The 12,732-nt window shown below is 52.9% G+C and overlaps 1 protein-coding gene across 1 annotated transcript in view; it reads right to left on the bottom strand.

Moving 5' to 3' along the window:
* Positions 1 to 1,683: 1,683 nt before the first annotated feature.
* LOC111141401 (zinc fingers and homeoboxes 3) overlaps positions 1,684 to 12,732 on the bottom strand; it is a 59,657-nt gene continuing 48,608 nt past the window's right edge. The window contains exons 2-3 of the mRNA XM_022493921.1: positions 3,298 to 6,315; positions 1,684 to 1,742 (exon numbers count right to left, since the gene is read on the bottom strand). Of these exons, the coding sequence (XP_022349629.1) occupies positions 1,732 to 1,742; positions 3,298 to 6,163 (2,877 nt within the window). The 5' untranslated portion in view covers positions 6,164 to 6,315 and the 3' untranslated portion in view covers positions 1,684 to 1,731. The remainder of the gene's footprint in view (positions 1,743 to 3,297; positions 6,316 to 12,732) is intronic.

The following is a 12,732-nucleotide window of genomic DNA, read 5'->3' as shown; positions in this document are numbered from 1 at the left end:
ATTCTGCCACGAGGTCTTTGGGGCTAAAGGCTTCACACTCAAATGAAAAGGACACAAACACAGGGTGTGGAACTTGCCAAGTACTCGTACATCATGTTTGAAACAACTCAGAGGTGGTCCCTACTGGGCCTGGGAGAGCGGGAGAAGACACTTTAGAAGAGCAGGGGCTCAAGGGCTTCTGGTGTCCGGAGAAAGCCATCTCCTGGAAGGCAAAAGGTGCCACCACCATCTTCGTCCTTGGAGCCAAGACAGCAAGGGGCCGCACCCAGTTCAGTTCTGGGTAGGGTCAGGGAGACAGCGCCTACCCTCCTGCCAGCCTGTCGTGCCTGAAGCCCCCACCCTCTCTCTCTGGGGCCGCTTTGTGCTGCCCCCCAGCCCGGGCCCAGGAGGAGCATGTTCACAGGGCCTTGGGGAAGCTCACAGGCTTAGGGAAGCAGGTGGTCTCTGGCAGGCGAGTGGAGCTGCCAGGGACATGACTTCCGCCTGCCCCACCTCCGCCCGCTGCTCTCAGAACAGCCAGTTTTGGGGAAATAGCGATTTACCAAGTCGTACAGCTTTGTAAGCAAGTTGCCCAGTGTTTCAAAAGCACCTTTTCCTGTGATTTTTCTCAATTAAAAAAATGGTATGAGGATTAGGCTAAAGAAGATCTTGTTTCCAAATCTGGGAATATAAAATCCTCACAAGGGCCTGTCCAGTGATGCCCAGCACCCAGCCAGGCCCTCGGCGCGGGGGGCCACGAGCACCCTGGGTGTCCGGCCAGGACCCCCCATCTGCAGGTGTCCGTGCCGAGGACCACCCCCGCTCTGACAGCTCCTGGCTCCCCAGATCCCAGAGCGTTCGCTCTTACTCCCAGTGGAGCGCGGGTCTTCCTTCCCAGACTGCTGGCGGCCGTGAAGGGAGTGGGGGTCAAGGGCTGCGACAACCACAGCGGCCAGAGCCGCACGCTGGGGCCGTGCACTTCTGCGTTCGGCCCCGCCTGCTCCTTTCCTCAGTTTTCCTCTCACTCTCAGAACATCTAGACTGAAAAACAACAACAAAAACGTGGGCACAGCGGTCAGTACATCGGGCTTGACAACAAATGCTTCAAGAACTTGATCTGATAACTGAAAAGTTCTGGTCCATGATTCAAACTCCCACGAACAAGCAGTGTGGCTGCAAGGGCTTCCGAGCCCGGGGAGCGAGCACTAGCAGGTGGCCGGCGCGTGCCGCGGCGCCCCCAGGGCAGGGCAGGGCAAGGCCCCCTCGGGCAGCGGCCTGGGCAGACGCCGCCTTACGGAGGAGCGCGGGGGCGCCCAGGGCTTCGCGAGCTGCAGAGAACACACACAGGGCGTCTGCAGAGATGACGGGAGACACCGCGCGGCTGGCTAACCCAGCTTTCTACGTGACGAAAGCGTTCGTAATCGGATGTTTTATTAAATGTGGATAGGCGGATTTATAGGTTAAAAACTTGATTCCGTGTCTATGATATGAACTCTGAACTATTTTATCCACTGGAAGGCAAAGGAAAGGTCCTACGTGGTGGGAGGAAGGACTGACAAGCACTCTGCTCTCCCCGGGCGCACTGGGCGGCGGCGGCAGGCTCTGGGCGGGCGGCGAGGCCTCCAGAAGCTCCGGGCGAGCCCGGAGGCGGCGGGCATGGGAGCGGCGTGTGGCCGCGGAGGCGGGGTGAGCCCTTCCCCATGGCAGGCGGCGTCCCGGACGGGCCAGTCCTTCAAAGTGAGCAGTTCCCATTCAGTCTGTTTCTGAGGAGAAAACACAGGCCTGTCACCTCCTCAGCGGCCGCCACCTGGACCGCCCCACCTCCCAGCAGCCGGGACAGGGGCCGCGCCCTCCCACCCGCCGCCCGCCAGCCCCGCAGCGCCCCCGACCGACCAGCGCCCCCCAAGCCTGGGCCGCCGCTGGGTGCTTCAGAGGCCCACGGTCCGGGACGCTCGCCGTCACGGCTTGTGCACAGAGGCTGGCGGTGGAGAGACCAAGCACAGACACACAGACGAGCCCTTCCTGAAGCCAAGGGTTACGTGCTTCAGACAGAAGAGGAGGCGGCCACAGTGCCACGCCTGCTCTGTCCCAACAGGGGACACCACACTTGGCCTTGCGGTGGATTCAGGAGCGGGGGCAGGGGAGGGCAGTCCTTGTGACTCAAACCCACTCATCCGACCTCCCGGTTAGCTTTTCTAATTGTGATAAAACATACACGACATAAAAGCTACCATGTGAACCATTTCTGAATGTACGTTTAAATGGCTTTAGATACATTCACAGGGTTTGTAACCACCACCCTATTTCCAGCTACCCCCAAAATATACTTCAGTGAAATTTTAATTTAAAGAATCTAGATTGTTCTAGTTGCCAGCAATCCCCAGGGGCACGCCCAGTGCTGGAGAAGGTGCCCCAGGCAACCAGCCCCGTAAAGCCAGTCCTGTTTCCTGGAGCCCACCACCGCCTGTGAGGGCCTCACTGACTCATGGGGGCCTGAGGAAAACAAGGCCAAGTCTGGAAATACTGGACCCAGAACCAACTTCTAAAGGTCCCCAAATCGGAGAATCTGAGAATCCAGACACTTGCTCAGTTTCCACAGGCTGCTGGCCATCCTGTGATGAGGCTCCTACGGAAACAAACCCCCAACAATAGGGAGGGGAAGGGGAGGCTGGGACCCCGGGGGTCAGGACCTGATACTGCCAAAGTGACTTGTCTGGGGCTTTAAAACTATCTTTGGTAACTTATCTTCTAAAGTTTTCTTTCAAGCTAATACCAGGGATACGATCCAGAGAAACGGAGGAACAAAACTCAAGCTTTTGATTCCACAGATGTCTAAGAGGGAAGATGATTTCCCATTTCTCCAAATCAGAAAGAGCAACAAATGCAAATTACAGGGCTTTCACCATTTACATAAAAGCACTTCCCACATCTAAGGGCAATCTGAGCCCCTTTCCTTCCGCTCGCCATCCTGAGTTGAATTTCCTCAACAGTCCTGTTGTTCTCTCCTTACACCCGGGAGCTGTGGTTCCCTCTGACTCTGAGGGTGCTTTGACCTACTCTCCCACTGCTAGGAAATGTCTAGAAAAGCTTGCACACTTACAGGCCCACTGTGTTCCTTCCCCTAACGACACGGGAAACGCATCACACGGTAGGTCATATTCCATGGCGCTCTGATGGCTTCTGCTGCCGGCTACCCCCTGAAGCAGCTGGCCACTTGGTCCCACTGCCAGGGAGCTTAGGAACAGCAGCCACCGCCGTGGCCCGTCAGGGGCCCCCCCTCCCCACAGCAGATGGCCCTGGACCCCGAGGGCTCCTTACCCAGCTGAAGTCCAGCCTGGGGACTCCGGGTGTCAAAGGGCTCCGAGCTGGCCTCAGGGGCGCCGGGCTCCCACGACTCACTGTTTTCCGACACCTCTGCATAGGCGTCCCCCGTCCCTTTGTGCACGGCTGCAGGCTCACGGGCGCCCTGGTCCTCGCCGCCCGTGTCCGCCACAGCCCGGGTGTCCTCGCCCATCTTCTCCGCAAACCACTGCTTGACCTGCTGGGAGCTCATCTGGGTCTGGTCGCAGAGGCTCTGCAGGTCCTCCTCCCGCAGCGTCTTGTGCGTCCCGTAGTAGTCCTGCAGCAGCTCCCGGTTGCCAGGGGCGATGACCAGCAGCCCCGGAGGGAAGTTGCCCCGCTTATAGTCTTCGTACCACTTGAGCTGGCCGTTCTTCAGGGCGTACCTGCTGTCCCCGAACCAGCGCACCACCTCGGGCCGCGGCAGGCCGGTCTGGGCCGTGATGGCGTCATAGTCCTGGGTGCTGGGCCACCGCGTCTGCACGAAGAGCCGGCGCAGCAGGTGCCGCTGTGGGGCCGTCTTCTTGCAGCTCGCCTTGCCCGGGGGCTGCTCCGCAGGCTTGCCGGGCCCCTCCTCTTCGGGCTCGCAGGCGCCCGGCCCCGGGAGCTCGCTCCTGCTGTTGGCCTCGGTGACCCGCAGGTTCTTGAGGTTGATTTTGATGGGGCTGACCTTGCGCTCTGCCAGGGCGTGGCTGCTGAGCCCTTCCAGGGAGCCGTCTTCGCCGGGGACCCTCAGGTCCCCCACCAGCTCCCCTTCTCCCGCCTCGTCCTCGGCAGCCGCCACGGCCTCCTCATCCGGGCCGGGGCCCTCGTCGGCCCTCCTGGGGTCCTCGGCGCTCACTCTCTTCCGCCTCTCCGAGAACCAGCTGTCGATCTCTCTCCGGGTCATCTTGGTTTCAGTCCTCAGGCGGTCCAGCTCCTCGTCGGGAGGAAGGGGGTTTTGTGCAAAACTGCTCTCCAGGGCTCTGAGCTGCTCTGGGGCTCGCTCCTTGTACTTGGTTGGGGTGAAATCGGGGGTCTGGTGCCAGGCCTGGCGTCTGGCGGAAGGGGGGGCTGCCAGGGTGGCGGCTGGCGGGACGCAGGGCACCTCGGGGGCCTTGGCCACCGCCGGAGAGCAGGGCGCCTCGGGCCCGGGGTCGATGACGACGGCACCAGGGTCGCCGGGCAGCACGGCCCTGGAGCCCTTCAGGTTCCGGCAGTGGTACCTGCGGTCGCTGAACCACTTGCGCACCTCCCTGGTGCTGAGGCCGGTCACCTTGGTCAGGTGCTCCACCTCGCTCTGCCCTGGGAACTGGTTCCGACAGAAACTTCCCTTCAGGGCGGACAGCTGCTCGTGAGACTTCTTGTTCTTGTAGATGCTGGCGTCCAGGAAGGCTTGCGAGGTGATGCTGGGGCACGCCGTGAGCAGCGACTGGGCCGCGTTGACCACCTTCACCGCCGACGCCGTGTTGGAGCACACCGTGTTAATGGGCGCCGCGGGGGGCTGCTTGGGCACCGACGTGACGGCGGGCGGCAGGGACGAGCCGGGCGCCTGCAGCCCGTTGGCCATCAGTGGCTGCGTGACCAGCAAGCCGCCCGCCGTGCCCTCTGGCTGCCCCACCACATGACCCGGGAGGGCGGCCTGGATGAGGTGCTGGACGCCACCGGCATTGGCCACCAGGGGCGTGTTGAGGACGGTGATCGTGGGCTGGGGAACGGACTGAATGACCGTGTTGAACATCTTCTTCCGGGCATCCTCAATCTCCTCGGGGGACCAGCTGATGCCCTGCTTCAGCCTCTGGGCTGTGAACCAGATCTTGAGCTGCTCTTCTGGGTACTTGGTGACCACGGTCAGATAGCAGAGCTCCGCTTTCGTTGGGTAGGGGAACTTATGGAACGAGTTCTTCAGAAAGCTGTTGGAGTCCATGGCCGCATTGTAGGTGGGGATGCTGCTCAGGGGGATCATCACCTTGGGGAGGGACTTGGACGTGGGCAGCGGCTGGTGCCCATGGTGCTGGGCGTGCACGGGGGGTGGCTGCTGCAGGGGGAGGAACTGCGCTATGCCGGCCGGCAGGACCGGCACCGCTCCCAGCAGGGGCCCGTTGGCTGCGTGTGGCCCTTTGGCCGAGCCGGCGGCCGGCTGACTGACCGGGACCGCCCCATTGACAAAGGGGTGGTCCCCCTCCTTCGCCTCGGTCTCCCCAGCTTGTGGGTTTGGTAAGGCCGTGTCACCCACAGGCTGACTGGGCATGTTCTCCTTGAGCGTATGAATTTTTTTGGCTTCAGCTTTGCCTTTCATTATCTTCATGATTGGAGTTTTGGTAATGATGATTTCGGCCTGTCCGTCAGTCCCTTCAGCGTTGGGCTCACTCGGTGTGTCGGGAGCACAGGTGCTCTCGGGGACGCTCTGCTCCACGACCACATGATTGTCTGGCTTGGCCACATTCCATACAAAGCTGGCTTCTCCCAAGTGACACTTGGCATTGTGCAGAGAAAGGCCCTCAGGAGTTTTTGCCAGAAAACTGCATTCAGTGCATACAAAAGTTGGATCCTTATTAAAGTCTGGGTGCTCTGAGTTCATATGTCCCACAAACTGAGTTATGTCCTGGGATCTGAAATCACAGTATTTGCAGGAATATGAATAGCCGTCCAACGTGCCCCGGTGCCCGTTGGCCAGGGCGGGGCCATCAGTACTGCTGGGTGTCGGGGTAGCCTCGCTGCTGCTGGCAGGCGCTTCGGGGGGCAGCTCCTGCTGGGGTCCTTCTGGTAAAGCCTCGGCGGGCTGGGCCTCCGCGCTGGCGTCCTGTAGCACCACGGTCTTCACAGGGATCATGCACGGGGTGGTGGACTTCCTCTTGCTAGCCATGGCGACAATCACACTGGCTGACCGGGGGTGAGCGCCTGTCCCGTCAAGGGCCTCACAGTGTAAGTTCCAGCTGCTCCATGTGGACCAAAGAAACAGTTTCCAAGGGCAGTTTTCTCAGTTGTTGGCAGAAAGCAAGTTTTTTCCTATTAAACCTAAGGAGGAAGAAAAAAACGCTCATGATCTCTTAGGCTCTGGCTGTGTACTTCCAGACACCCAGACGAACCCTGCAGCTTGCCTTGTATGACAGGGACCTTTTCTCAAGAAGTTCCCCAGCAGCCTGAATGTGGAGCCCCCCCACACCAACAAAGTAGGGCACTGAAGTATGACCTGGGGAGGTTCCAATACCATTTAATAGACTTAAGACATGTTTTGTTTTGTATTTCCCTCTGTATTCTTGTATTAAGTAACTCAGATTCAAAAACCAAGCAACAACAATAACAATAAAATAATCCTTTTTTCGATCTCCAAATTAATTCTGACCATGTCAGAGGGAGAACAAAACATCTAGTGTAATTCTTGTTTAAATGTTTGGGCCAACAAGGGTTTTTCTTTTCATAGCCTTCCCACACATGAGAACAAGATGCCGCCTCTGCCTCTCCCAAGTCAGGCCCAGAGGCCAAAGTCAGCTGCAGTGTGTGAAGTGGCAAGGGGTGGGTGTCTGGCGGCCCACAGGAGCCGGACCTCCCTCTGTGGCCTTTCCCTGCCTGCTGCCCGGCCACACCCACCAGGATGGCTTTCATCACGATGACAGATAACAACACGCACAGGCGAGGCTGGGGTGAAATAAGAGCCTTCCTCTGTGGCCGGTGAGATGCCTGTGAATTGGCAGAGCCTCTCTGTAAATCAGCTTGGCAGTTCTTCGAGAAGTGAAATGAAGAGTCACCGTAAGACCCAGTAAATCCAGTGCTACATATACACACAGAAGAAGTAACAATAGATTCACACAAACACTGCTCACAGATACGCATGACTTCATAATAATGGCTAAGAGGTAGAAACCACCTCAGTGTGCACCGGCAGGTGGATGCACGGACCAAACCGGGCATGTCTATCTGGCGGAGGACTGAGGGCCATCGCGTGCTGCAACACGGATGGAAACGTGCGAACTGCAAGTAGGTGGCCCCAAACGCCACATGTCATATCACTGCATTTGTAGGAAAGGCCCGGGAGCGGTCCATCCCCAGGGATGGAAAACAGACCAGTGGTTGCCAAGGGCTGAGGGAGGGCGAGAATGGGAGCCACCGCTAATGGTATGAGGTTTCTTCTGGGGTGATGAAATGCTCTGAGTTGTGATGACCGAAAAAACCCGTGAATGCACTGGAAACCATTAAAAGGTCAAACCCGAAAGGGGCGGAGGACAGAGCGCTAAAGCTCTCTGTTTTGTACAAGAGGGACTTCCTTCCCCCCTTCTGAGGTCCCTACACAGGGGACATCATTTATTTCTGCTACTGCCTGACGTAACCTGGTAGGATTTATTTCTGCTCTGGGTGCAGGGGAACGGCTGGTCGTGAACAGGAGGGCGCAGACTGAAGAGACCTGAGCTCTGGGGGGTGGGGGGGCGTGTAGAACTCACGAGCGGGAGAGCACAGGGCCCTGCAGACAGGGCACCGATGCCGCAGTGCCACCCCTGAAGTCTGCGATGGGGTTGGGCTTCACTGAGGAAGCGTTAAATCACGTTCCTGGCATTTTACTTGCGAAGGCTGGGAAAGTGCGCAACACAAAGATGGACTTGATTTGGGGGATAATTCCCACGTCATTCAAAGCCAAGTCTCAAAGGAGCCTCACACTGTCGTTCAAAACGATGATCAAGGACAGCAGCATTCCCAGTGATTCTCTGAGCAGGTCAGTGGTTGATATGGAAGGCAAGTGAAAGGAGCAGTCGCGGGGACAGTGGCCACTCCGCCACCATGCGGCGTTCAGCGCTGGAGGAGGCTCCGCACACACACGGGCTCAGGTCACTCCCACCACGACCCCTGCAGCGGCGCTATTATCACTCCCACTTTCCAGACAAGAAGGGCAAGGCCCAGAGAAGCAGAGTGTTTGCCCGAAGGGCACACAATTAGGCCGCCCCCGCCCCCGCTGCTGCACAGGAACCCAGGCGGTCGGGCTCCGGGGCCTGCAGCCTCAGCTGCTCCACCCGCTGAGCTGAGTTACCGCAAGGCTGTTGGAATAAGGGCCACAGGACTTTCCAAAGTGATCTTTCCCCCCTCAATATTTATTAGGAAAATTTTCAAACATTCGACAAAGTTGAAAAAATTCTTCAGGAAACACCCCTCTACTTACCACCTGGATGCTTACCATGGGACTGTTTTTAACAACATTACCCATTTCATTATTTGTCATACACCTTAATTTAGTTTTATTTTATTTAAGATTTTATTTATTTATTTGACAGACAGAGATCACAAGTAGGCAGAGAGAGAGAGGAAGAAGCAAGCTCCCTGTGGAGCAGAGAGCCCGATGTGGGGCTCAATCCCAGGACCCAGGGATCATGACCTGAGCTGAAGGCAGAGGCTTTAACCCACTGAGCCACCCAGGTGCCCCTGTCATACACTTTTAAAGGGGTATCCAATAGAATAGGTACTTAAAGGGTTAAGCCCCAATTATCCAGAAAACCATTCATCCAGAAGACATTCGTGGGTCAGCTCTAATGAGATCTTAATGACCATGTGGAAACACAGTTTCCTAAATCAAGCACTGAGTGACGGGGGCTGATATACATGCAAGGTTTTATGCTGCTGAAGATTTACGGAGAAGGTCCAGATGACAACTGCATGTTCATCATTTTTTTTTTTTAAACGGGGTTTGTTTTTTTTTTTTTAAAGATTTTATCTATTTATTTGTCAGAGAGCGAGCACACAAGCAGGGGGAGCAGCAGGCAGAGGGAGAAGCAGGCTCCCCGCTGAGCACGGAGCCCGATGTGGGGCTCGATCCCAGGACTCTGGGATCATGACCTCAGCTGAAGGCAGACACTTAACCGACTGAGCCACCCAGGTGTCCGTCATCATTCTTTATACAATCTCTTCTACACTCTGTCATAAAAATTCCTGTCTAGTAATTTTAACGAAATGAGAACAAAAGCATATAACTTTAAAAAAAAAAAAAGTGTCTTTGGAACTGAGAGACAGTCGATCAATTCACTAACTTACGCGGGGCTTGACAAAGTATGAGTTTATATGTCAAATTCTTAAAGAACTTTTTTTTTCTTTTTTTAATTCTGAGGAAGGAACTGGGAGGACAGTAAGCTGGACAGGATGACTGAAATGTTTAGAGACTCGAGTCTCAGCAGACTCTCACCAGGTCCGGCTGCAGTGCTCCCGAACAGCCCACGACTCATCAGTAAGAACAGGAATCATGGGAGCAGCTGACAGAGTCACAGAAACCTAACCGCAGTGAGAGACTGTGACATGCTGCTGTGGTTTTGAAACAATGGAGGCAGAGAATGTGACTCCTACCGGAGGCTAGTTTGACAGATACAGGAAGAGTTGAATATTCTACAATAATCAACTTCCTATTCTGGGGGTACAGTATAGTTTATTGATGGTGCATGACTGTGGGGGCCCCTAAGGTTTCCTGGGCTACACTGAGGACTGGGCTGTCTCCTGTGACTTTAATAGTGACTCTCACAGTCCTCCAACTTCATATTCTTTTAAAAAGCCATGGAACATATTTAGAAGTTGGTCACTTGATATAATAAACCATATGCAAATCTCAACTCATTCCAACACAAAAACTTGCAGGTAGCATTCCCTTTAAAGATTTTTTTTAAGATTTTTTTTTTTAATTTATTTGACAGACAGATCACGAGTAGGCAGAGAGGCAGGCAGCGAGAGAGAGGAGGAGGAGGCAGGCTCCCTGCTGAGCAGAGAGCCCGATGCAGGACTCGATCCCAGGACCCTGAGATCACAACCTAAGCTGAAGGCAGAGGCTTTAACCACTGAGCCACCCAGGCGCCCCAGTAGCATTCCCTTTAAAAAAAAAATGTTAGCAATATAAATTTACATTGAAATTTATCCTTTTTACTTCCTCTTTCAAATTATGCTCTTCCTGTAGAAATTTCTTTCTCTCTCAGAAGCAATGAAGAAAAGTGAAATTCTGCCCTACTCACCCCAAAGATAGCTAGTGTCCATTACTTCAAATAATTTCTAGGCACAGATTACTATAACCACTTTTGTATATGTGTATGTGTACACATTTAGTTTTATTGTAACAAAGCAAGTTGTACACTTTTAATGTTTAAACTGAGCATCATCTTTCCAGTGAAACAAAAAGAAAATTTAAAAATAAACAGAAACAAAATTACAATAGAGAATGTCAATTCCAAATAAGATCCTATAGGTTCTGCTGATTCTCCCATCAAGTGGCAGGGCTCAGGTCATCATTAGGAGAGAGTATAACCACTTTTTTAAGACACGAAAAATAGAGTTGTATTTTTACCCTTCATTCTGCTGATTTTTCTCCCACGACAACGGGAAGAGTGTTAGAGTCTACAGTATATCTCACTCTTTTATTTTATTTATTTATTTATTTTTTTTTTAAAGATTTTGCTTATTTATTTGACAGAGAGAGATGCAGTGAGAGAGGGGAACACAGGCGGGGGAGTGGGAGAGGGAGAAGCAGGCTTCCTGCTTAGCAGGGAGCCTGATGTGGGGCTTGATCCCAGGACCCAGGGATCATGACCTGAGCCGAAGGCAGACGCTTAACGACTGAGCCACCCAGGTGCCCCTATCTCACTCTTTTAAACAATGTTCTAATTTATGGGTATGTCCTAATTTACTTCACCAATCTAGCTGTTAATAGACATTTGCATTTCTCTAGTTTTTAAACTACTACAAGCAATGGCTCACTAACTTTCCCTGCATATATTTTTGTGTCTTTGAGAATTTCTAAAATTCTGAATTTCTTACAAGAATTTGTGACCAGGGGGTGCCTGGGCAGCTCAGTTGTTAAAGCATCCAACACTTGATCTCAGCTCAGGTCTTTTTTTTTTTTTTTAATATTTTATTTATTTATTTGACAGACAGAGATCACAAGTAGGCAGAGAGGCAGGCAGAGAGAGAAGAGGAAGCAGGCTCCCTGCTGAGCAGAAAGCCCGATTCGGGGCTCGATCCCAGGACCCTGGGATCATGACCTGAGCCGATAGCAGAGGCTTTAACCCACTGAGCCACCCAGGTGCCCCAGCTCGGGTCTTAATAGTGTCACAAGTCCAGGCCCTGCATTGGGCTTCCGTGGAGCCCACTTAAACAAAAGCAAGACAAAACAAGAATTTCTGACTAGTAAAATATTGTTAGGAAAATACAAATTTCCCTGGGGTTCCTGGGAGGCTTGTCAGTTAAGCATTTGCCTTTCACTTGGGTCATGATCTCAGGGTCCTGTGATGGAGCCCCACACTGGGCTCTCTGCTCAGCCCGGAGTCTGCTTCTCCCTCTCCCTCTGCTGCTCCCCCTGCTTGTGTGCAAGCTTGCGCGCTCTCGTGCGCTCTTTCTCTGTCTCCCTCTAAACAGATGATGATTTTCACTCTCACCACCGCAGAACAAGAGTGCCCTCACTGCCACTGCGTATTATTACTATTTCTAGTCTTTGCTAATTTGGTACATAAAGAACTGGTCACTATGGTTCTAACTTGCATTTCTTTATAGGCATGGTTGAAAATCTTTTCACTTATCACTGACATTTTGTAATAAATTATTTTTTTGTCTACTTTTCTATGGGGTTTTGCAAGTCCACCGTCTATTTTTTTAGTTCCACTATGGTTAGCATACAGTGCCCTTAATATTAGTTTCAGGTTACAATATAATGATTCAACAATTCCATATGGGACTCAGAGCTCGTCACAAGCGCGCTCCCCATCATTTTCCCCCACCCACCTCCCCTCTGGTAGCCATCACTTTGTTTTCTATAGGTTAAGAGTCCGTTTTTTGGTTTGCCTTTTTTTCCCCCTTTGTTTTGTACCTTACATTCCACATATGAGTGAAATCATATGGCATTTGTCTTTCTCTGATTTATTTTGCTTAGCACTGTAGGGAGTCCTCTCTATATTAAGGAAAATGGCTCATCTGTCACAGATGAAGTTGTGGTTTATAGTGAGATTGCAAGAGTGTCTTAAATATTAGGAAATTTCTCTCTCCCCCTTTTTTTAACTATTTAAAAAGATTTAATTATTTATTTGACAGAAAGAGAGCGCACACACACAAGCAGGATGGGGCGGGGAGAGGGAGAAGCAGGCTCTGGGCCGAGCAGGGAGCCCGACGTGGGGCTCCACTGCAGGACCCTGAGATCATGAAAGCGAAGCCAAGCGAAAGGCAGACACTTAACCAACTAAGCCACCCAGGTGCTCCAATATTAGGAAATTTCTGAAAAAAAAAAAAAAAAAAAAAGATCTTCATTAATAAAGGAGAAAAGCTAAAACAGCATTTAATAAAATGATACCCTCAATTTTTTCTTGTGGTGAAACCATGCAATATAAAATTTACCATCTCAACTACTTTTAAGTGTATAATACAGTAGAGTTAACTTTATGCACTTTCTTGTGCAACCAATCTCAAAAATTCATCTGCAAAACTGAAACT

The sequence above is a fragment of the Enhydra lutris genome, unplaced genomic scaffold (genome assembly GCF_002288905.1).
Source record: "Enhydra lutris kenyoni isolate GAN:26980312 unplaced genomic scaffold, ASM228890v2 scaffoldscaffold6, whole genome shotgun sequence".
NCBI lineage: Eukaryota > Metazoa > Chordata > Mammalia > Carnivora > Mustelidae > Enhydra > Enhydra lutris.
Note: the sequence above shows the minus strand (reverse complement) of the source record. Positions and strands in the feature narration are given on the sequence as shown.